Raw genomic sequence first — 24,547 nt, forward strand, 5'->3', positions numbered from 1 at the left:
CCGAAGTGATATCACTGCCTACGTCGTTATCTTTTACTCATGAGACCAAAACCATGCCTACACAGCTATATAAACAAGGCTCTTAGTGTGTTATCTAAAAGCTTAGCAGTAAACTGTCCAAGTTGATTTATAGTGGAATGTCTGACCTGTCTTATCTCCTACACTCCCCTGCAGAGTTCTGTCTCAGTCACACATTTCTCAGAGGGGTCTCTTTATAAGGGGGAGAGAACTAGAAAACCACTGTGGAATAATATTCAAACCTCATAATGTGTATATATATTGTAAATCTGTAGTCTAGGACTCTATAAATGTAAAGAGGGAGGGGTCTTATAACCCCTCCCCTTCTATTAATACAACATAAGCATAATCAATTATTCTCATACATCAATCATTTGCTACAGCCCCAATCATGACCCCTAGGTGAACTCTTGACAGCAGTAACTGCTAATTTGGTAGAAAATTAGTTAGTCATTTTTGCTACATTAAATACATGCTTAATCATGTGAACAAGTGTCTTGCCTCTATTGTGTTTCGGCGAGAAAATGGGGGTCATGTTAGCAGTAACTGCATAAAGTTCCTGTGAAACCAAGGTAAATAAAATACATTTTTCTCAGTTACTGCATTTTTACTTGGTAGGGCGTCATAGTAAGATATATTATGCAGTTGCTGTTGTTAGTAGCCAATGCCAAGAGTGTGCAAAGCTGTCATCAAGGCAAAGGGTGGTTACTTTGAAGAATCTGAAATATAACAAATATTTGGATATTTGTAACACTTTTTGGGTTACTACATGATTCCATATGTGTTATTTCATAGTGTTGGTGTCTTAACTATTATTCTACAGTAGAAAATAGTACAAATAAAGTAAACCCCTTGAATGAGTAGGTGTCCAAACTTTTGACTGGTACTGTATGTGTATAAAACAATATAATTCAGCATATAATAACAAAATAAACATATTTAATAAAAGCAATCACATTCAAATACAACGCAAATGGTCCAGGTGGCCATTTGATGAATTGTTCAGCAAACTTATGGCTTGGGGGTAGAAGCTGTTAAAGGAGCCTTTTGGACCTAGACTTGGCGCTCCGGTACCGCTTGCGGTGCGGTAGCAGTGAGCCAATTACAAATAGTACATAGTGCTGCCTAAAACAAACTGCAACCATGTACTATATGTTTTTTTGTCATTTATGCATTTATTTGAATTTGGGAAACCTACTATAGGTTAAGTTCACTTACGTTGCCTAGTTTTATAGCGTGAACGTTGTCTAATGTGAATGATTGTTTTGTTGTCAATGCTTAGCACCTGATCTATTGAAATTAGATAATTTACAACAACAAAAAATATATTTTTAGAGAATAAAGAAAGTGACAACTGTCAAGACTAATATTTATGTCCGTTTCTCTTTATTACTACAGGCTGACTCAGATTAAGTCTGATGAAAATTACATAATGAGTCATGTTATCCCATGTTTTACTGCTTAAAGAATAGTCTCTTGTTATATGCTAGTGTTTTTTCTAATCTGATACAAACTTGTCTTTGTGTGACTTTGTCACAAGACTGGGCGTATAGCTATGATCCGTTAGGTACGTCCGCAGTATCTGACATCCCGTGGGTTTACTGTCTACAGAAAGTCACATGTAAGGAAACTTGCAGAAAGAAGCACATTATAGTGTTTGCTGTTGGGAATGTAGTTAGACGGTGGAGACCTTGGGCTATCAACCTCGTTATCTTAAATCTGCACAGACAACTAATTGCCTTTTACACACTATGTGCCACGTCTACTAAAAGGATGTACTTCTCTATAAAAGCGGAGACCCGTCACTGTTCGTTGGGCCTTAACTGCACAACTGTTGAAGTGCATAGTTGACTGCTCCATTTTAGCTAATCTTATAATAACGTGTTGTTTGAAAGAATCTGCACTCTCTCTTATAGAATTTCTCTGACAAGCCGGCAACATCGAGAGTGAGGACAAACCCAGCCTGCCTCTCTCCTTCCACACTGAGTAGAAACCTACAGGACTTAAATGCTTCCAACAGTTGTGTCAAGTTGGCTGGATGTCCTTTGGGTGGTGGACCATTCTTGATACATAAGGGAAACTGTTCAGTGTGAAAAACCCAGCAGCATTGCAGTTCTTGACACGAACCGGTGCATCTGGCACCTATTACCACACCCTGTTCAAAGACACTTCAATCTTTTGTCTTGCTGATTCACCCTCTGAATGGCACACAATCCATGTCTAAATTATCTCAAGATTTAAAAATCATTCTTTAATGTCTCCTCCACCTCTTCATCTACAGTGATTTAACAAGTGACATCAATAAGGGATCATAGATTTCACCTGGTCAGTCTATGTCATGGAAGGAGCAGGTGTTCATAATATTTTGTATAATCACTGTTTATCACACTGACTTTTATTTCTGATGCTGTTCACACGGGTCACATTGAGACATTCTCACCACTGCCCACGTTGTAAAGAGATTTTCCCAAATCTTTCAAAGCTAAAAATACACAAAAAAATACACACAGGGGAGTAGCCTTACTCCTGCTCTGACTGTGGCTGGAGATTCTCTCAACAGAGCAGCTTAAAAAAACATGCGTCAACATATGCACACAAGAGAAACCTCAGGCCCAGAACAGAAGATGGAAGGGTTGGGATTCTGACATCTGGCTAAGCAAAGAGACGACCATGGACATTCCACAGAGAGAGGACCATGGACATTCCACAGAGAGAGGACCATGGACATTCCACAGGGGAAAAGAGGGAAACTCATTGGGGCCATAAAATGTATAGCTGGGGAGGTGACGCCTATAAGGGAAGAGTATAAAATGTGTTGTGAGCTTTCTAAATGCATGCACTCAGCTGACTGTATCATTGGTATTAAACACTCTCTTAAACTTCTCGAGCTTTTGGTCTCAATTCCTTATTGCAAAGAGGTTGCAATTGCCTTTTCCGTCTGCAGTTTTCTGTGGTAATGAGCATGCAGACACTGCATGTATCAGATAGAGATGGTGTGATTATCAGTTTTCACCATTAGTTTGGGGGGGGGGGGGGTTACTACATAATCTGTACATCAATAAATAAAAGTACATGTGTTTATCACATTTTATTCAAAATAATATATATCTGTATTTATCTACTCAATACATGTCATGACACCTCTACACACTGGGACAAGACAATTTACTAGTCACCAATATTCTCTAAATCAAATCAGTGATGACTGTTCAACAGTCTTATGGCCTGGAGATAGAAGTGGTTTCATTCTCTTGGTACCAGCTTTGATGCACCTGTACTGTCTTCGCCTTCAAGATGGTAGCAGGGTGAACAGGCCGTGTCTCTGGTGGCTGAGGTTCTTGATGATCTTCTTGGCCTTCCACAGAGATCATCTACAATGCATATGTAATTAGTTGAAAAACGTAGACACGGCTTTAGTTTTTTAAAACCATTTTTTTTTTGTAATCTAGCTAATCAATATCACTTATATTCTACATGCTTGAGCAGTAGTTAGTCCATCAGTCCAATAGATGTCGCTGTTGCACTGTGGTAGTGGGGGGAACAGGAAGTTCCGGTAGACGCACACCATTCTTTAGAATAAACAAAACGCCTGAGCTGTGCTGTCCTTTTCTCTTTATCGCTACAGGTATGTAATAGCACTTTTAAACAGTCTAATATCGAAATAACGTCATGACATGTTAGATAACAAACCTTTCAAGGTATTATGACGTTTGGGAAAGGTTTTGTGTCAAACCGAGTGAGTGAAGAATGTGATAAAAAAAAAAGCACAAGGCGCTGGGTCCACAACACGTTCATTTGTTAGGCTTTGCAGGTTCGTTAGCTCAGTGGGTTTCGCCTGGGGATGTTCAGAACAAAAACGTTGTGGGAAGTTGCAGATCCTCTGAATAGAACTGACATTCATATTCATGTTTGTTCAACATAATTAATTTCTTATGTGGCCAACATCTCCGTCCTCCAGCTGGACATAGGCCTGGTACCCGCTTGTGAAGCTAGCCACAATAGTGGAATTTGTGGTTCGCACTCAAAGTAAAAGTCCCTCTTTGAAAGTGATAAACTGATTCAAAATAGTGGAATCATGTCATATTTGGACAAGACAACGCTAAACATGGTTGGAATGTTGTTACTTAATTTACATTGAATTACAATAACAAATTATTTAGAAAGTAAACAGGAAAAAAATTATTAGACCACATCATTGTATTGGGGGCATTCTTATATGACTTTATGAAACGAGTTGGTTTGTGCACCCATGAAACAGGTGACACCAACAGAAAACTATTATCAAGAATTAACACAAATATTAGCTTCTTAGCTGTTATTGCAGCACTTTGACTGTGAAAAATCACCTTCCCAGTCAGTCTATTACAGGGGTTCTCCAGTACTATTTGAGAAGGTCCAGTCACACACATTTCCTAGGTGGCAAAGGTCCAGATGGATATTGTCAGTTGTTGGCGTTGTAACAAACCCCTAACTTGCAACCACAAAATCTTAACAACCCTCTTGTTGGCGGAGAGAACATGAAGCAGTTTAAAAGCTAATATCCCACAATTCTACACGTTACGATGGGGCTGAGATTTTTTGTTGTTGCTGTTTTTAAGCAATTCTACACGTTACGATGGGGCTGAGATTTTTTGTTGTTGCTGTTTTTAAGCAATTCTACACGTGTCTTTTGTGTTTATATGATACCAGGGGTCGAAGCCCAACCAAAAAAGTATTATTATATATATTTTGGACCCGTATCGACCCCATTCTGGATCCGGACCGTGGTCTGTATTGACCCGCTCTGGATCTGGACCGTGGTCTGTATCGACCCCATTCTGGATCCGGACCGTGGTCTGTATTGACCCGCTCTGGATCTGGACCGTGGTCCGTATTGACCCGCTCTGGAGCCAGCTGGTCTACGCATGCTCTGAGGACGCGGCTGGGGATGCCAGAATGTGTTAAATGTTTTACTCACATCAGCTGCAGTGAAGGAGAGTCTGCAGGTTTTGGTTGCGGGCAGTGTCAGTGGCACTGTATTGTCCTCAAAGCGGGCAAAAAGTTATTTAGTCTGTCTGGGAGCAAGACATCCTGGTCCGTGACAGGGCTGGTTTTGTTTTTGTAATCTGTGATTGACTGTAGACCCTGCCACATACCTCTTGTTTTAGCCGTTGAATTGTGACTCTACTTTGTCTCTATACTGGTGCTTAGCTTGTTTGATTGCCTTGCGGATGGAATAGCTACACTGTTTGTATTCGGTCATGTTTCCGGTCACCTTGCCCTGGTTTAAAGCAGTGGTTCGCGCTTTCAGTTTCACGCGAATGCTGCCATCAATCGACAGTTTCTGGTTTGGGAATGTTGTAATCGTTGCTATGGAAACGACGTTGTCAATGCACTTTCTAATGAACGGGCTCACCGAATCAGCGTATTCGTCAATGTTGTTGGAAGCAATGCGGAACATATCCCAGTCCACGTGATCGAAGCTATCAAAATAGTTTAACCTTCTTTTTTGTTGTTGCAATAATCACTGATCTGGCTTTCAATTCTGTCTATGAAAATGACTTTGTTAAAAAAGTACTAACTTATTGTAGCAGGCATTAGCCTATAGAAAATGAACACAGGTCTGTCTCATCAACAGTCTCTCAAGCCCACGTGCTAGTGATTAGCCAGCTAATCTTTGTTCAGATGTTAAATCAAGGGGCCAACCTTGTAGCTCAAAATGAGAACGAGTTGCCAATAGCTTTTGTATAATTGCTTTATGCTTATTGCACATTTATAAAACCGACTAGAGAGCTATTATAATAGTATTTGGCTAAAATACTGCTAGCAGTACTAATTCTAGCATTCATTTTCCAGAATAAATGTTCATTGATACTCCCGTTTAGTAGTGTAACTCTGCTCTCAATCTGAGTAGTTGAGACATAAAAAGGGCATTGATAGAAAAGGTAACTTCTCCTCTAGTACAGTAAAATAATGTCTCAATGTGTTTTGGTGTCCATATGAACCATTCTTTTGGACCAAACCACAAATGTAAATAGCTAGTTGAAACTGCTTGCCAGAGAGGAACATGTGGTGATCTTGCAACTTTGCTGGTGTGAGAGGCAAGGGGAGGGGCTTGGTGTGTGTAAATCCTAGAGGAAAATGCCAATGCTTTTCTATTGGCTTGTTTTGGACCTAAGCTTGTCCCCTGCCTTCCCACCTTTGGGATAACAATTCCCCGTTTTAGGATGGGCATTGCCACTGAGGGCTTCTACCATTTTAAAGTAGTCAACTGTGTGGGTGTAACAGTACTCTTCTTGCGTTGTGTCCAATCAATCATCAACACGGAGCTCCAACAGCACCAGTCATGGAGCTTTATTCTGATAGAAACGACACAAAATTACACGTCATGCAATGTACAGCTCACCATCCAACTCTGCACTCACGCACTGTACAAAATATACAACCCCCCCCCTCACCAGATACAGTAAGTTCCTAACTAGTATTAGCTGGAATTCTCTACAACAAAATGCATAACAAATATGCACCAAAAACGCTGCATCTTATGTGTGATGTTCGAATAACATTTACAAACAATTTGATATAAATTGTACGTTTAAATCATCACTTGAGAGTATAAAAATCACTTTTGACGTACGGTGCTTTGCAACCAACAATTTACCGCTGGTTTGGTGCTTGCTCACTGGGACGATTCTAACTGGAACATCCCCCCTCGTAAGCAAGCTACGCAAACCAGCCAATAAGATGCCATGTTGAGTAGGCGAAGGCAAGACAAAACTAAAACCAAAAACCCATTGGCTTAACAATAAAGTGGCAAGGGGAATCACCAATATAACCCTGTTACATGGGGATTCCTATGGGTTAGCAGCAATCAGCCAATCAGAGCATTTCCTTCTTCAAATTGGGTTCTATGGTTTGTAAATGTCTTTAATCCCATCATCTAGATTATTCAGGTGAATAGTGCTGCCTAAAACAACTGCAACCTTGTACTAAATGGTTTTTGAGTCATTTATGTTAATTTGGGAAATCTACTATAGGTTCTGTGTACTTACGTTGTGTAATTTAAAGTGTGAACTTTGTGTGTGAACCATTTAAAAATGGTTTGTTGTCAATGTTTAGCGACCTGATCTAATATATTTTTAGAGAATAAAGTGCCAGAACTGTCAAGAAAATAACTTTTGTGTCCGTTTGTCTTTATTACTACAGACCGACTCAGATTAAGTCTGAGGCCGTTAACATCAACAGTGAGGACAAACCCAGCCTGTCTCTCTCCTTCCACACTGAGTAGAAACCTACAGTCACTGGGTCCTGATTGTGACAGTGGAGCCCAGTTTGCTCTGCAGGATCCAGAGATGGCATCAGTGAAGCTGGAAGACTGCAGTCAAACACTGGAGCTGAATGTCATCATTAAAGATGAAGAAGAGGAGGAGAAGATTGGTAAGAGCAGGTTCTATCTATAAATTAGACCTTAAGTTATGACCCAGTCTAATACTATGTTGACTTCTGTAATTCTGACATCAAACATCCCTGAACAACTGGATTATCTGGAGTGATCAGAGAGCAGACTGAAGAAGTGAAGTAGACAAACTGCCAGTGTTTTAAAGTTCTATGAAATGAGTCTGTGTAGTTACTAACCCTTGTGATAGTGAGTGGAGGATGATATGAAATGAGTCTGTGTAGTTACTAACCCTTGTGATAGTGAGTGGAGGATGATATGAAATGAGTCTGTGTAGTTACTAACCCTTGTGATAGTGAGTGGAGGATGATATGAAATGAGTCTGTGTAGTTACTAACCCTTGTGATAGTGAGTGGAGGATGATATGAAATGAGTCTGTGTAGTTACTAACCCTTGTGATAGTGAGTGGAGGGTGATATGAAATTAGTCTGTGTAGTTACTAACTCTTGTGATATTGAGTGGAGGATGATATGAAATTAGTCTGTGTAGTTACTAACTCTTGTGATAGTGAGTGGAGGATGAATTTTTATTTTTTTATTTCACCTTTATTTAACCAGGTAGGCAAGTTGAGAACAAGTTCTCATTTACAATTGCGACCTGGCCAAGATAAAGCAAAGCAGTTCGACAGGTACAACGACACAGAGTTACACATGGAGTAAAACAAACATACAGTCAATAATACAGTAGAAACAAGTCGATATACGATGTGAGCAAATGAGGTGAGATAAGGGAGGTAAAGGCAAAAAAAAGGCCATGGTGGCAAAGTAAATACAATATAGCAAGTAAAAATAAATAAACACTGATGGTAGATTTGCAGTGGAAGAATGTGCAAAGTAGAGGTAGAAATAATGGGGTGCAAAGGAGCAAAATAAATAAATACAGTAGGGGGAGAGGTAGTTGTTTGGGCTAAATTATAGATGGGCTATGTACAGGTGCAGTAATCTGTGAGCTGCTCTGACAGCTGGTGCTTAAAGTTAGTGAGGTGGATAAGTGTTTCCAGTTTCAGAGATTTTTGCAGTTCGTTCCAGTCATTGGCAGCAGAGAACTGGAAGGAGAGGCGGCCAAAGTAAGAATTGATTTTGGGGGTGACCAGAGAGATATACCTGCTGGAGCGCGTGCTATAGGTGGGTGCTGCTATGGTGACCGGCGAGCTGAGATACCTAGCAGGGTCTTGTAGATGACATGGAGCCAGTGGGTTTGGCGACGAGTATGAAGCGAGGGCCAGCCAACGAGAGCGTACAGGTCGCGGTGGTGGGTAGTATATGGGGCTGTGGTGACAAAACGGATGGCACTGTGATAGACTGCATCCAATTTATTGAGTAGGGTATTGGAGGCTATTTTGTAAATGACGTTGAGGATCGGTAGGTTGGTCAGTTTTACAAGGGTATGTTTGGCAGCATGAGTGGAGGCTTTGTTTAGAAATAGGAAGCCAATTCTAGATTTAACTTTGGATTGGAGATGTTTGATGTGAGTCTGGAGGGAGAGTTTACAGTCTAACCAGACACCTAGGTATTTGTAGTTGTCCACATAATCTAAGTCAGAACCGTCCAGAGTAGTGATGTTGGACAGGCGGGCAGGTGCAGGCAGCGATCAGTTGAAGAGCATGCATTTAGTTGTATTTGAGAGCAAATGGAGGCCACGGAAGGAGAGTTGTATGGCATTGAAGCTCGTCTGGAGGGTTGTTAACACAGAGTCCAAAGAAGGGCCAGAAGTATACAGAATGGTGTCATCTGCGTAGAGGTGGATCAGAGACTCACCAGCAGCAAGAGCGACATCATTGATGTATACAGAGAAGAGAGTCGGTCCAAGAATTGAACTCTGTGGCACCCCAATAGAAACTGCCAGAGGCCCGGACAACAGGCGCTCCGATTTGACACACTGAACACTATCAGGTGTTCATGGTAGGATAGATATAGGTCTGTAGCGGTTTGGGTCAAGAGTGGCCCCCCCTTTGAAGACGGGGATGACCGCAGCTGCTTTCCAATCTTTGGGAATCTCAGACGACACAAAAGAGAGGTTGAACAGGCTAGTAATAGGGGTTGCAACAATTTCGACAGATAATTTTAGAAAGAAAGGGTCCAGATTGTTTAGCCCGGCTGATTTGTATGGGTCCAGATTTTGCAGCTCTTTCAGAACATCAGCTGACTGGATTTGGGAGAAGGAGAAATGGGGAAGGCTTGGGCGAGTTGCTGTGGGGGGTGCGCAGGGGGAAAGCATGGCGAGCCATAGAAAAATGCTTATTGAAATTCTCAATTATAGTGGATTTATCGGTGGTGACAGTGTTTCCTATCCTCAGTGCAGTGGGCAGCTGGGAGGAGGTGTTCTTATTCTCCATGGAATTTACAGTGTCCCTGAACTGTTTTTAGTTTGTGTTGCTGGAAGCAAATTTCTGCTTGAAAAAGCTAGCCTTGGCTTTTCTAACTGCCTGTGTGTTGGTTTCTAGCTTCCCTGAAAAGTTTCATATCATGGGGGCTGTTCGATGCTAATGCAGAACGCCATAGGATGTTTTTGTGTTGGTTAAGGGCAGTCAGGTCTGGAGTGAACCAGGGGCTATATCTGTTCCTGGTTCTACATTTCTTGAAAGGGGCATGCTTATTTAAGATGGTGAGGAAGGCATTTAAAAAAATAAATATACTGACGGGATGAGATCAATGTCCTTCCAGGATCCAGGATTCCAGGTCGATTAGAAAGGCCTGCTCGCTGAAGTGTTTCAGGGAGCGTTTGACAGTGATGAGTGGAGGTCGTTTGACCGCTGACCCATTACGGATGCAGGCAATGCGGCAGTGATCGCTGAGATCTTGGTTGAAAACAGCAGAGGTGTATTTAGAGGGCAAGTTGGTTAGGATGATATCTATGAGGGTGCCCGTGTTTTACGGCTTTGGGGTAGTACCTGGTAGGTTCATTGATAATTTGTGTGAGATTGAGGGCATCAAGCTTAGATTGTAGGATGGCTGGGGTGTTAAGCATGTTCCAGTTTAGGTCGCCTAGCAGCACGAGCTCTGAAGATAGATGGGGGGGGCAATCAGTTCACATATGGTGTCCAGAGCACAGCTGGGGGCAGAGGGTCTATAGCAGATGGCAACAGTGAGAGACTTGTTTTTAGAGAGGTGGATTTTTAAAAGTAGAAGTTCAAATTGTTTGGGTACAGACCTGGATAGTAGGACAGAACTCTGCAGACTATCTTTGCAGTAGATTGCAACACCGCCCCCTTTGGCCGTTCTATCTTGTCTGAAAATGTTGTAGTTCGGAATGGAGATTTCAGAATTTTTGGTGGTCTTCCTAAACCAGGATACAGACACGGCTAGAACATCCGGGTTTGCAAAGTGTGGTAAAGCAGTGAATAAAACAAACTTAGGGAGGAGGCTTCTAATGTTAACATGCATGAAACCAAGGCTATTACGGCTACAGACGTCATCAAAAGAGAGCGCCTGGGGAATAGGAGTGGAGCTAGGCACTGCAGGGCCTGGATTCACCTCTATATCACCAGAGGAGGAGTAGGATAAGGGTACGGCTAAAAGCTATGAGAATTGGTCGTCTAGAACGTCTGGAACAGGGTAAAAGGAGGTTTCTGGGGGCGATAAAATAGCGTCAAGGTATAATGTACAGACAAAGGTATGGTAGGATGTGAATACGATTGGTCGAAAGAAAAGACTCGGTTGACCAGGATAATTGTCTCTTGTCGGGACAGCCCTAAATGCTTTATTCCCTGTATTGTACAGCCTACTGTTATGAAGTCATATGTACAGTATATCACAAAAGTGAGTACACCCCTCACATTTTTGTTAATATTTGTATCTTTTCATGTGACAACACTGAAGAAATGACACTTTCCGACAATGTAAAGTAGTGAGTGTACTGCTTGTATAACAGTGTAAATTTGCTGTCCCCTCAAAAAAACTCAACACACAGCTATTAATGTCTAAACCGCTGGCAACAAAAGTGAGTACACCCCTAAGTGAAAATGTCCAAATTGGGCCCAAAGTGTCAATATTTTGTGTGGCCACCATCATTTTCCAGCACTGCCTTAACCCTCTTGGGCATGGAGTTCACCAGAGCTTGACAGGTTGCCACTGGAGTCCTCTTCCACTCCTCCATGATGACATCACGGAGCTGGTGGATGTTAGAGACCTTGCACTCCTCCACCTTTTGTTTGAGGATGCCCCACAGATGCTCCATAGGGTTTAGGTCTGGAGACACGCTTGGCCAGTCCATCACCTTTACCCTCCGCTTCTTTAGCAAGGCAGTGGTCGTCTTGGAGGTGTGTTTGGGGTCGTTATCATGTTGGAATACTGCCCTGCGTCCCAGTCCCCGAAGGGACGGGATCATGCTCTAATTTCAGTATGTCACAGTACATGTTGGCATTCATGGTTCCCTCAATGAACTGTAGCTCCCCAGTGCCGGCAGCACTCATGCAGCCCCATACCATGACACTCCCACCACCATGCTTGACTGTAGGCAAGACACACTTGTCTTTGTACTCCTCACCTGGTTGCCACCACACACGCTTGACACCATCTGTACCAAATAAGTTTATCTTGATCTCATCAGACCACGGGCTTTCTTGTGCATCATCTTTAGAAGAGGCTTCCATCTGGGATGACAGCCATGCAGACCAATTTGATGCAGTGTACGGCGTATGGTCTGAGCACTGACAGGCTGACCCCCCACCCCTTCAACCTCTGCAGCAATGCTGGCTGCACTCATATGTCTGTTTCCCAAAGACAAACTCTGGATATGACGCTGAGCACGTGCACTCAACTTCTTTGGTCAACCATGGCGAGGCCTGTTCTGAGTGGAACCTGTCCAGTTAAACAGTTGTATGGTCTTGGCCACTGTGCTGCAGCTCAGTTTCAGGGTCTTGGCAATCTTCTTATAGCCCAGGCCATCTTTATGTAGAGCAACAATTATTTTTTTCAGATCCTCAGAGAGTTCTTTGCCATGAGGTGCCATGTTTAACTTCCAGTGACCAGTCAGTATGAGGGAGTGTGAGAGCGATGACACCAAATTTAACACACCTGCTCCCCATTCACACCTGAGACCTTGTAACACTAACGAGGCACATGACACTGGGGAGGGGATATGACTAATTGGGCCCAATTTGGACATTTTCACTTAGGTGTGTACTCACTTTTGTGATATACTGTATATCACACCAACTGACTGGTTCTTCTGTTGTTCACACAGGAGACCATGTTGAGACATTCTCTACATCAAGAGAGAAACAGCAGGAAGATGACAGAGCTAAGAGGTCTTACCACTGCCCACATTGTGAGGAGATTTTCCAAATTCTATCAAAGCTAAAAATACACCTTAAAATACACACAGGAGAGAATCTGTATCCCTGTACTGACTGTGGGAAGAGATTCACGACATCAAGGTCTCTGACAGTTCATCAGAGAGTGCACAGAGGAGAGAAGCCTTACTTCTGCTCTGACTGTGGAAAGAGTTTCTCTCGACTGGGCAACTTAAAAATACATGAACGTATACATACAGGAGAGAGGCCTTACTCCTGCTCTGACTGTGAAAAGCGTTTCTCTCGACTGGGCGACTTAAAAAAACATGAACGTATACATACTGGAGTGAAGCCTTACTCCTGCTCTGACTGTGGAAAGAGTTTCTCTCGACTGGGCCACTTAAAAACACATGAACGTATACATACAGGAGAGAAGCCTTACTCCTGCTCTGACTGTGGAAATAGTTTCTCTCGACTGGGCGACTTAAAAATACATGAACGTATACATACTGGAGTGAAGCCTTACTCCTGCTCTGACTGTGGAAAGAGTTTCTCTCGACTGGACCACTTAAAAACACATGAACGTATACATACAGGAGAGAAGCCTTACTCCTGCTCTGACTGTGGAAAGAGTTTCTCTCGACTGGGAAACTTAAAAACACATGAACGTATACATACAGGAGTGAAGCCTTACTCCTGCTCTGAATGTGGAAAGAGTTTCTCTCGGCTGGGTGACTTAAAAACACATGAAAGTACACATACAGGAGTGAATTCTTACTCCTGCTCTGACTGTGGAAAGAGGTTCTCTCGACTGGGCCACTTAAAAACACATGAACGTATACATACAGGAGTGAAGCCTTACTCCTGCTCTAACTGTGGAAAGAGTTTCTCTCGACTGGGCCACTTAAAAAGACATGAACGTATACATACAGGAGAGAAGCCTTACTCCTGCTCTGATTGTGGAAAATGCTTCACAACATCAACTGACCTAAAAGTTCATCAGAGAACACACACAGGAGAGAAGCCTTACTCCTGCTGTGATTGTGTAAAATGCTTCAAAACATCAACTGACCTAAAAGTTCATCAGAGAACACACACAGGAGTGAAGCCTTACTCCTGCTCTGACTGTGGAAAGAGTTTCTCTCGAATGGGCCAGTTAAAAAGACACCAAGGTACACATAAAGGAGAGAAGCCTTACCACTGATCTGACTGTAGATGTTTTTTTTTAAACAGCTGAGCTAAAAGGGTCATCGGAGAACACGCACAGGAGAGAAGCCTTACGTCTGCTCTCAATGTAGCAAGAGTTTCTCCCGATTGGGCAATGTAAAAACACACCAACAGATACACACTTGAGAGAAGCCTTATCACTGCACTGACTGTGAGAAGAGATTCTACAGATTGGTGTCTTTTTAAATGGCCCAATGTATACATAAAGGAGAGAAGCCTCATCAGTTCTCTCAGACCAGCTAAGATTAGTCACTCCACTTAATTATCATCTAATAAAATAATTGGCAACTTTGAATTGGATCAAATGAAGAAAGCGTAGATCACTGTATTGTAATCCTATAGTTTCTCACTGTGAGAGAACTGTGCAGAGGAGAGGGAGCATTATAGAACGTTAGCCTTTTTACTGATCAGTGTTAACCTTGTCAGTATGTGTTTTGTTCGCTTCTACTGTAAAAATATTGACATAGACAACATACACTGAGTGTACAAAACATTAGGAACACCTTTCTGATGTTGAGTTTGTCCTCAGAACAGCCTCAATTTGTAGGGGCATATAGACTGTCCAAGGTGTTGAGAGCATTCCACAGGGATTCTGGCCCATGTTGACTCCAATGCTTCCCACAATTGTGTCAAGTTGGCTGGGAGTAGATCTCTAGCTCCTTCCTTCTCCTCCCACAGATGCACAATTGGATTGAGATCTGGTGACTCGGCAGGACCATTGCAGTAAACTGAATTCACTGTCATGTTCTTGGAACCATTCCTGGACAAGCCTTGTGGCATAATCCTGCTGAAAAAAATCTATTTGCAGCTGGATACACTGCTGCCATGAAGGATGCACCAGAGCAAAAAAACAATTAACTTTGGTTGCAGGAATGAAAACACTGGAAAATTTGAAAAACATTGCCTGGTCTGATTAATCCCGGTTCCTGCTGTTTCACGCTGATGGAAGGACTAGGGTATGGAGAAAACCACGAGTACATGCAAGTACCTAACTGTCATACTTGAGTAAAAGTAATGATACCTTAATGGAAAATGACTCAATTAAAAGTGAAAAGTCAGCTGGTAAAATACTACTTGAGTAAGAGTCTAAAAGTATTTGGTTGTAAATAGACTTAAGCATCAAAAATAAAAGTATAAATGATTTCATATTCCTAAAATTAAGCAAACCAGAAGGAACAATTGTCTTGTTTGTTTTATTTATATTACAGATAGCCAGGAGCAGACTCCAACACTCTGACATCATTTACAAATGAAGCATTTGTGTTTAGTGAGTACGCCAGATCAGAGGCAGTGGGGAGGACCAGGGATGTTATCTTGATAAACAATGTAACGAGTACTTTTGGGTGTCAGGGAAAATGTATGGAGTAAAAAGTACATATTTTCTTTAGGAATGTAGTGAAATAAATGTAAAAGTTGTGAAAAATATAAATAGTAAAGTATAGATACCCCCAAAAACACGATTAAAAGTTATTTGAGAAAAAATGATTTAAGAACTTTACACCACTGCATGCATCCACTCCGTGTGTCAGCATTGCAGGCTGGTGGTGTGATGGTGTGGGGTGTGTTTTCAGGGAGCACATTGGGCCCCTTGATAAACGATGAATGCCAATCACTTGCATCCCTTCATGGCAGCAGTGTCTGTCTTTTAATACTAGATCCATTATTTTAGTCATTGATGATGAATGTGTTTGAATGACTGTATTGAAGTTAATTGATCTGGCAGGTAGCCAGCGGTTAAGAGTGTTGGGCCAGTTACTGAAAGGTCGCTGGTTTGAATCCCGAGCTGACTAGGTGTAAAATCTGTCATTGTGCCCTTGAGCAAGGCAATTAACCCTTATTTGTCCTGTAATTTGCTCTGGATAAGAGCATCTGCTAAATGACAAGATTGTAATGAAAAATAATGTTTGCATATTAATTAATGCTGAGCAACCTATTTTTAAAAATCTTATAATTAAATGAAATAAACTGTTTGAAGTGAAATACTGTATATACACTACACAACATTACCACTGTGTTTACCCTGGTCAGAGGTACAGGGCCATAGTAAACTAGACTATGTAACTGCTGTTGTTAGTAGCCTACAGTTTCCATGTAATACAGCATGTCAGATCACTAATGATTAGATGTATAGGCTGCTACATTTATGCAAGAGTTTTTGCTTGTGTCTGTCAGGAGTGATGTGTTATCAGCTTGTTAAATAACTACCGGAGGAAAGTGGAGAGGCGTCTTGAGCTTTGTGCCCGGCCCGCCTTACATGGTCAAGAGACTCTGCAGCAGCACCCTGATGTGAAGAACAGCCCATACTAAAATGTAGGATTGTAGTACAATTTAAAAAAATATAGCATGGTATTTTCGTGGAATGGTAGTGACCAAAAAACTATGTTTTTCATTGTACTGGGCCTAGAAACATAGAAGAAACTGCCAGATGTGTCATAATAGCCTGGAAGTAAAGCTGCACTGGGAGACACATTTGAAATGGAATACATTGTTCCCACCCTGCTGAATGTATTCAATCACAGTAAAACATTATTACTGTATAACAGTATATGCCCTTAAATATTGTAACCTGAAATTAAAATGTAAGAGGACCAGTGCTTCTACAGTGAATCACATCTGTGCTGTTTGAGAGAGATGTTGTTAGACTACATTGTATTGTTGTTTCCTCTTCTGAGGGCACTGGTGGGGAACAACATAATTTCAATTCACAGAGACAATGAGTCCTTCAAGTTTAGCACTATAACCACACATTTTAATTATCTGTATTGTGATGCAGATGGGGGAAATTGAATTGACAAGTCTTGTCATACCCAGCCAATCAGCATTCAGGGCTGAACCACCCAGTTTATAATTTACTAGATACAATGTGGGTTGGTAACTAGGTTTGACCTCCAGTCAATTTGTTTCTTAGTTTGTAACTAGGCCAGAACATAATTAGCCGATAAAAAAAAAAAGCCTATAGCTTCCCAATTCATAGTCCTACACAGTGTAGGCTACAATACACATTTAACACATAACTAGTGGGATAAACAATTCAATGACCATAACATAATGTCCATCTGATTACAGTGGTAAAATCACCCATGTCTATGTTAATAATCAACCTGTTCTATTAAAATATATGGTTGGTTTTACAAATACAGGCATGTTAAATGTTTTGGAAAATGAAATCTCTTAACTGTTTTTTTCTCTGAATATCTTCTTCACCCGATCTGGAAACAAGATCTAATAGTGGCTGAGACCAAACTATTTAACAATTAAAGATTTTTATCGGTTATTTTAGTTGAAAAGGAAATGACAGAAATTGTGCCTACGGTGTTTTATATAACATTTCACATTCAAAAAATTTTTTGTATTTTTATTTTTGAATTTTACCCCTTTTTCTCCCCAATTTCGTGGTATCCAATTGTTGTAGTAGCTACTATCTTGTCTCATCGCTACAACTCCCGTACGGGAATTGTTCCAATTCATCCCAAAGGTGTGTGGTCAAGTTCTTCCACAACGATCTCAACAAACCATTTCTGTATGGACCTTGCTTTGGGCGCGGGGACATTGTCATGCTGAAACAAGAAAGTTCTTTAAATTTTCAGGATTGACTGATCATGTCCAAAAGTAATGAGGGACTGTTGTTTCTCTTTAATTGTTTGAGCTGTTCTTAGCAATAATATGGACTTAGTCTTTTAATAAATAGGGCTATCTTTATACAAGACATTTATATATCTTTATCTGTATACCAGCCCTACGTTGTCACAATATAACTGATTGGCTCAAACGCACTGAGGAAATAAATTCCACAAATTCACTTTTAACTAGGCACACACATTAATTGAAAATATATTCCAAGTGACTATCTCATGAAGCTGGTTGAGAGAATGACAAGAGTGTGCAAATCTGTCATCCAGGCAAAGGGTGGCTGCTTTGAAGAATCTCAAATATATTTTGATTTGTATAACACTTTTTTGGGTACTACATGATTCCATATGTGCTATTTCATAATTCACTCTTATTCTACTGTACAATGCAAAAGGGGAATAAAACTATTCTAAAAGTGGGCAAGAGTTTAAAGCTAAAAAAGGGGCGTTTTGTCCTCCACTCACTATCACAATGGTTAGTAACTACACAGACTCATTTCATATCATCCACTCACTATCACCAGGTTTAGGAACTACACAGACTCATTTCATATCATCCACTCAGTATCATAAGGGTTAGTAACTACACAGCCTCATTTCATATCATCCACTCAGTATCATAAGGGTTAGTAACTACACAGCCTCATTTCATATCATCCTCCACTCACTATCACAAGGGATAGGAACTACACAGACTCATTTCATATCATCCTCCACTCACTATCACAAGGGTTAGTCACTACACAGACTAATTTCATATCGTCCTCTCACTATCACCAGGGTTAGGAACTACACAGACTCATATATCATCCACTCACTATCACAAGGGTTAGGAACTACACAGACTCATATCATATCATCCACTCACTATCACAAGGGTTAGTCACTACACAGACTAATTTCATATCGTTCTCTCACTATCACCAGGGTTAGGAACTACACAGACTCATATGTCATCCACTCACTATCACCAGGGTTAGTAACTACAGACTCATTTTATATCATCCACTCAGTATCATAAGGGTTAGTAATTACACAGACTCATTTCATAGAAATTAAAAAATAAATTTAAAAAAAGTGTTTTATTAGGAACCAAAGCCCAGGGGACAATATTTCCCATTCAATTCAAGAATGACCCACTGACTATTGGGGAATGGAACCAGAGAGGAAGATTGGGTTTCCTTTCTCACACCACTACAGTATTCATTTCAACAGACCCAATCCACGACCAATTGTTATAGCTCAACATATGGCCAGTACTATATTGAGAATCAGACTGTTAAAATGCCTAGTTGATTATGTAAATAGTCTTCTAGAACTCTGGTATTGATGGTCCATTTCAGAGTGACATTGATATGAATATTCAGAGTGAAAGAGCTGAGAACTCACCTGTCACACATTCTTTGCACACATTGAGGATAACAGTACCACCGATGCGGCCCGTTACCAAGGACTGTGGGCTCTCTTTCTCTGTGGCCAACGTGAGTAAAACATTTAAACGTGTTAACCCTCGCAAGGCTGCCGGCACAGACAGCATCCCGAGCCATGTCCTCAGAGCATGAGCAGACCAGCTGGCTGGTGTGTTCATGGTCATATTCAATCTCTCCCATTCTGCTGTCCCCACATGCTTCAAGATTGCCACCATTGTTCCTGTGCCCAAGAAGGCAAAGGTAACTGAACTAAATGACTATCGCCCAGTAGCACTCACCTCTGTCATCATGAAGTGCTTTGAGAGACGAGTCAAGGGTCATATCACGTCTACCTTACCTGCCACCCTAGACCCATTTCAATTTGTTTACCGCCCCAATAGATCCACAGACGATGCAATCGCCATCACTCTACACATTGCCCTATCCTATCTGGACAAGAGGAATACCTATGTAAGAATGCTGTTCATTGACTATAGCTCAGCATTCAACACCATAGTACCCTCCAAGCTCATCTTTAAGCTGGAGGCCCTGTGTCTGAACCCTGCCCTGTGCCACTGCATCCTGGACTTCCTGACGGGCCACCTCCCTGCTGATCCTCAACACTGGGGCCCCACAAGGGTGCGTGCTCAGCCCCCTCCTGTACTCCCTGTTCACCCATAACTGTGTGGCCAAGCACACCTCCAATTCAATCATCAAGATTGCAGATGACACAACGTGGCCCTTTTGGGTGTATATTGTGCCCACTCCAGGTTTTACAACGGTCTTAAATTCCTGGTAGAAACTCTCTTTGCTGCCATGGAATAAGGAGGGAGAGCCTATGCAGAACAAAGACATTATTCTTGCCCAAAACCCCTAATCCCCAAATTTGGAGAATTAAACAATATTTATATTTCTGAGACCTGTGATGGCCCACAACTATCTCAACCTTTCCTATTGTGTTAGTAAGGACCACAGCATTTTAGGTAGCCATTGTTCAAAATGTGTTCATACACACAGTGCGATGGGGCATGCACAGGAGGACCAGGAGGTTGATCTTAGACTTCTATTTAGACCTGGGATCCTATCCAGAGTTGACAGGGAGGACAAATCCAGCCTGCCTCTCTCCTTCCACACTGAGTCCAAACCTACAGTCACTGGGTCTAGTTAGCACTGCAGGATCTAGAGATGGCATCAGTAGACAGGTTTCCATTGGCCCAGATTTATTAGACTATGTTTTGTTTTTGCAAAACAATCATTGCAACGTGATGGAAACGGCAGATATTGACAAATCCTTTATCTGTTCGACAGCGGCAGGAAAACATTGAAGTACCACAGTGCAGTGCTGTGAAGGGGTAAGAATGGCACTGCTAAGATCAGAGGTTCCTCTCCTGAGTGCACACCATGAATCTTGAGTACATACCTCGTCCCCTGAATAGAAACCAAGTGATCTTACATACAGGACTTCAAGTTGTAAAATAAGGAAATCCTTTAATGGAGCGGTAGGTTCTGTTTTCACAACAAACAAACAAAACTTCTTGTAGTATTTTGTTCATTAGTCCACTGTTAATACAATGCCAAAAATGTTGCATGTTGTATGTTAGCAATCAAGTTTTCAAGATAGAGAACTTTCAGTACAGAGGAAAAAGTGAGATGATAATGTACTATAATTTGCATCATCATCATCACACTTTTTGCTATGTACTGCAGTGTTTCCCAATCCTCGTCCAAGGGGATTTTGCCTTATCCCCCAACACACTGGATACACCCCTTTGGGACCAGGGTTGGGGAACACTGCTGTACTTAAATTCCTCCATCTTGAGAACTTCACTGCTGACGTTCACATTTTGGGATTGTATACAGGGTGATGAAACCAGGGTTTCCAAGGAAACCAAGGCTATCCCTTTAAACCAAGGCTATCCCTTTAAACCAAGGCTATCCCTTTAAACCAAGGCTATCCCTTTAAACCAAGGCTATCCCTTTAAACCAAGGCTATCCCTTTAATCCCTTTAATTAGAGTTCCTTTGGAGTTACATTTAGTTAGAGGTGCATTTGCTCTAGGCATGTGTTATAAATAAACATTCATTTATTTTATAAAGGAAAACTGCTTTTGTCATCTCATTAAGAAGGCTAGGTGAACCGAACGAGTGTGCTCGCATACTTCCTTAAAAGACCTTTGCTTAAAAAGCGGCAGTAGTACTGTTTGTCCATTTTGAGACGCCATAGATCGCTTTATGTGTTTACAAACATTGCTGGAAGATGGCAATGCGAAAATTGGAGGCAGAACAAGGGGGAGTTCTTATAGAACACCAGCAAAAAAAGACTATTTACATGTTGCTTATGAGTGCATTTCACACTACTTTTGGATAATAATAATAGGATTTTTAGGCTTGTATGAATGTCCTGCTTCATATAATGTTTGTGTCATCACAAATCAACTCTATTAAACTTCACTTCCACCAGTAAAAGGGATATTTTGCTATAGCCCATATCAATGAACATTAGTATTCTGTAATCTTAGTGACTGTTCAAGCAAGAATCAAAACATAATTGTAAAGGTATGAGAACCAAAAAAGTGATTTTGTTTAAAAGTAATAAAAACTTAAATCTAGGCTACTGCCTCCAAGAGTAACACGCATCCGTGACGTCAGTGTGTAGTGTACTGGAAAAGGGTCTATTTAACCACTTCCTCAAAATAGTCAGATAACACAAGAAATATGTCATTAATGTTAACGATTTTGCTAAGGAGTTCTTAGTCGTGCAATTTTACATCTAACTGAGATGTTTGGTGCAGTATTTCTCAATGAAACAAACGGCAAGAAACAGAGTCTTCTGAAGTTTAATGACAACAAAGACTTTCTTGAAGAATCCCTACTGTTGACCAATCACCAACGAAGGGGAGGAGACTACGGCTTGCCTCAAGGTACAAATATGTGCCCGAACAACCGGAAAAACCCTTACCGAATGTCCAAAACAAAAATGTCATCAAAATATATGCACAAAATTCTTCTGAATGGGAAGCACGCTGACACCTTATAGACTAACAGGAACGTCTGTGTTATAAATGGTTTCACTAGTCCTACATTGTCACAACGTAGGGTACAAGGGGGTAATTGCTGACGCAAAAAAAGCAACATTTGTAAAATAAAATTGGTCATGCTTAAGTGAATAAACTGTAAAGGGAAATAAATGGCTACAGTTACCCTGGCAGAAGATTATGGCATAGGGTTTCACACAGGTGTGTTAATCTATTTGATCAGTTTTATTTAGAAATGATTTGGTAAGTAACACTTAAAAGCTAAGTCTAGTTGTCTTTAGTTTTTTAAATAAAATATGTGAAGGGTGGGGTGGAGGGAATGGTGTTGCACATGTCACCATTAATATCCGAACTACCTGCACATTAATAAATGGTGTTGCACATGTCACCATTAATATCCGAACTACCTGCACATTAATAAATGGTGTTGCACATGTCACCATTAATATCAGCACTACCTGCACATTAATAAATGGTGTTGCACATGTCACCGTTAATATCAGCACTACCTGCACATTAATAAATGGTGTTGCACGTCACCGTTAATATCAGCACTACCTGCACATTAATAAATGGTGTTGCACATGTCACCGTTAATATCTGAACTACCTGCACATTCATTTTCTTTGTACTTTCTTTGTTGTTCCTTTTCCATACAATCCATTATGTACAATTGCACTAAATATTATTTGAATAATAGAATATTTTAAATCCCAGCAGTCTTTAAAAGGACATTCAGGAGCAAAAGGTTTTCAATAGTTGTTTTAAATTCATGAAAATAAATAAATAATTGAATCTAATATTGGAATGGAAAATAACATGAAATAACATTGGAATACAACATTTAATAACAATAACGTAACTAATTAATTCAGTGTAACATTGATGTGGCGACTCTCTCATGCTCTGCTATGGCACGATTCTAATGTGTACATAGGTCACAAATAAAGCTATGCCCAGTAAAATCGGAGCACTCATGAGTTCAACTCCTACACTGCTCCCATCTAATCCAGTCCCCACATGTGACTGAAAACAGGGGGAGAGATGCCAATTTAAAAGCTCTCTCTTAAATACTTAGCTAGCTATCTAGTTATATGACATAAAATGCTGTGTAAAACAACTAAAAGGCTATAATGTGACATTAACTGTAAAGCTTTCAGTCACTAGTGGAAACATTTACAACTGCAATTAAGTTACATTATCTTTTTAATGTATTTTACCTCAGGCGATCTGGAAGTAAGGTTGCTAGCTAGCACTCCTAGCGGCTTATGCTAACTAGCTAGCTGGCTAGCATTTGATGCTAGTGAAGTTGCTAGCTAGCCAGTTAGCATAAACTAGTTAACTGGGCTAGTCATTGTCTAAATGACAGGTCGAAACACATTCATAACAATTAACGGGTAATTAGCCCCCAGGGGCAAGTTACCCCCTAGTAGGGCGGGCTGCCCTACTAGTAGGGCGGGCTGCCCTCAACACACTCATCCAACATATTACTACTTTACTCAAAAACTATCCAAATGTTTCTCTCTAAACAAGTTATTATTTATCTTAAGGCTTTCCTACTTGTATGTTTAAAAAACAATTATAGATCTAACATCATTGGAATATATCTATTAAAAAAATTACATCTCAAAAATGTGATCAATTTACCATAATATAACAGATTAGGTATTTTCTTAACATACATTGACATTGACAGCCCGATTTGCCTGAATCATGCTTTCCACCCCGCATTGGATGATGTGGTGTTTTCACAGTGGAGGGAGAAGGGGCTCACAACAATTGGTAATCTATACATAGATGGTCAGTTAGCTTCATTTCAACAATTACAGGGAATGTTCAACATGCCAACAACACATTTTTTCAGATACGAAATTACCTCTGATTTGGAGGTAAGGACACACATCCCACAGTATGGCATGAAGCCAAATAGTCTTACATTAGATAGCTTGATCCTTGTCAAACCCCATTCAAAAGGGTCGGTCTCTAGACTGTATGATGTGCTACAGGCCCACATAGAGGTATCCACAGACACCATTAAAAGGGCTTGGGAACAAGAACTTGGTTCAGAAATCTCAGATGAGGACTGGGTAGAAGCTCTCAGGAATACAAACCACAGTTCAGTGAATGCCAGACACAAACTTGTACAGTTTAAGGTGATACACAGGTTACATTACTCAAAAGTGAAACTGCATAAAATATTCCCGGACACCTCACCACTGTGTGAGAGGTTATTATTCTGGACATGTCCCTAGTTACATGTTTACTGGGCTCTCATTTTTGATTACTTATCTAGAGCCTTTGATAGAGTTTGATAGAGTTCTAGCCCCAGACCCATTGATCGCTCTGTTTGGTACAGTTGATGGGAATAACCACGAAGGGAAAGCTGTCTCTCTTTGTACTCTATTAGCCAAAAGGCTCATATTACAATTCTGGAAACTGGAGACTGTACCCACCTTTGAAATGTGGTTACGGGATTTAGGGAATGTAATACATATGGAAAAGATTCGATACAATACCTCCAATAGAAGTCCAATGTTTTACAAAATATGGCAGCCGATACTG

The 24,547-nt window shown here is 40.9% G+C and overlaps 1 protein-coding gene across 2 annotated transcripts in view; it reads left to right on the forward strand.

Annotated features, from left to right (window-relative positions):
* Nucleotides 1-17,093, forward strand: part of LOC118941023 (uncharacterized) — a 32,473-nt gene extending 15,380 nt beyond the window's left edge. The window contains exons 1-3 of one of the 2 annotated variants that reach the window (XM_036951268.2): nucleotides 3,568-3,643; nucleotides 7,204-7,434; nucleotides 12,638-17,093. In XM_036951268.2, the coding sequence (XP_036807163.1) occupies nucleotides 7,350-7,434; nucleotides 12,638-13,890 (1,338 nt within the window). In that variant the 5' untranslated portion in view covers nucleotides 3,568-3,643; nucleotides 7,204-7,349 and the 3' untranslated portion in view covers nucleotides 13,891-17,093. Of the gene's footprint in view, nucleotides 1-3,567; nucleotides 3,644-7,203; nucleotides 7,435-12,637 lie in introns of those variants that run through there. The other variant, XM_090207065.1, reaches the window with a different exon arrangement.
* The last annotated feature ends 7,454 nt before the right edge of the window (nucleotides 17,094-24,547 follow it).

Source organism: Oncorhynchus mykiss, chromosome 18, assembly GCF_057628025.1.
Source record: "Oncorhynchus mykiss isolate SJ-2025 chromosome 18, ASM5762802v1, whole genome shotgun sequence".
NCBI lineage: Eukaryota > Metazoa > Chordata > Actinopteri > Salmoniformes > Salmonidae > Oncorhynchus > Oncorhynchus mykiss.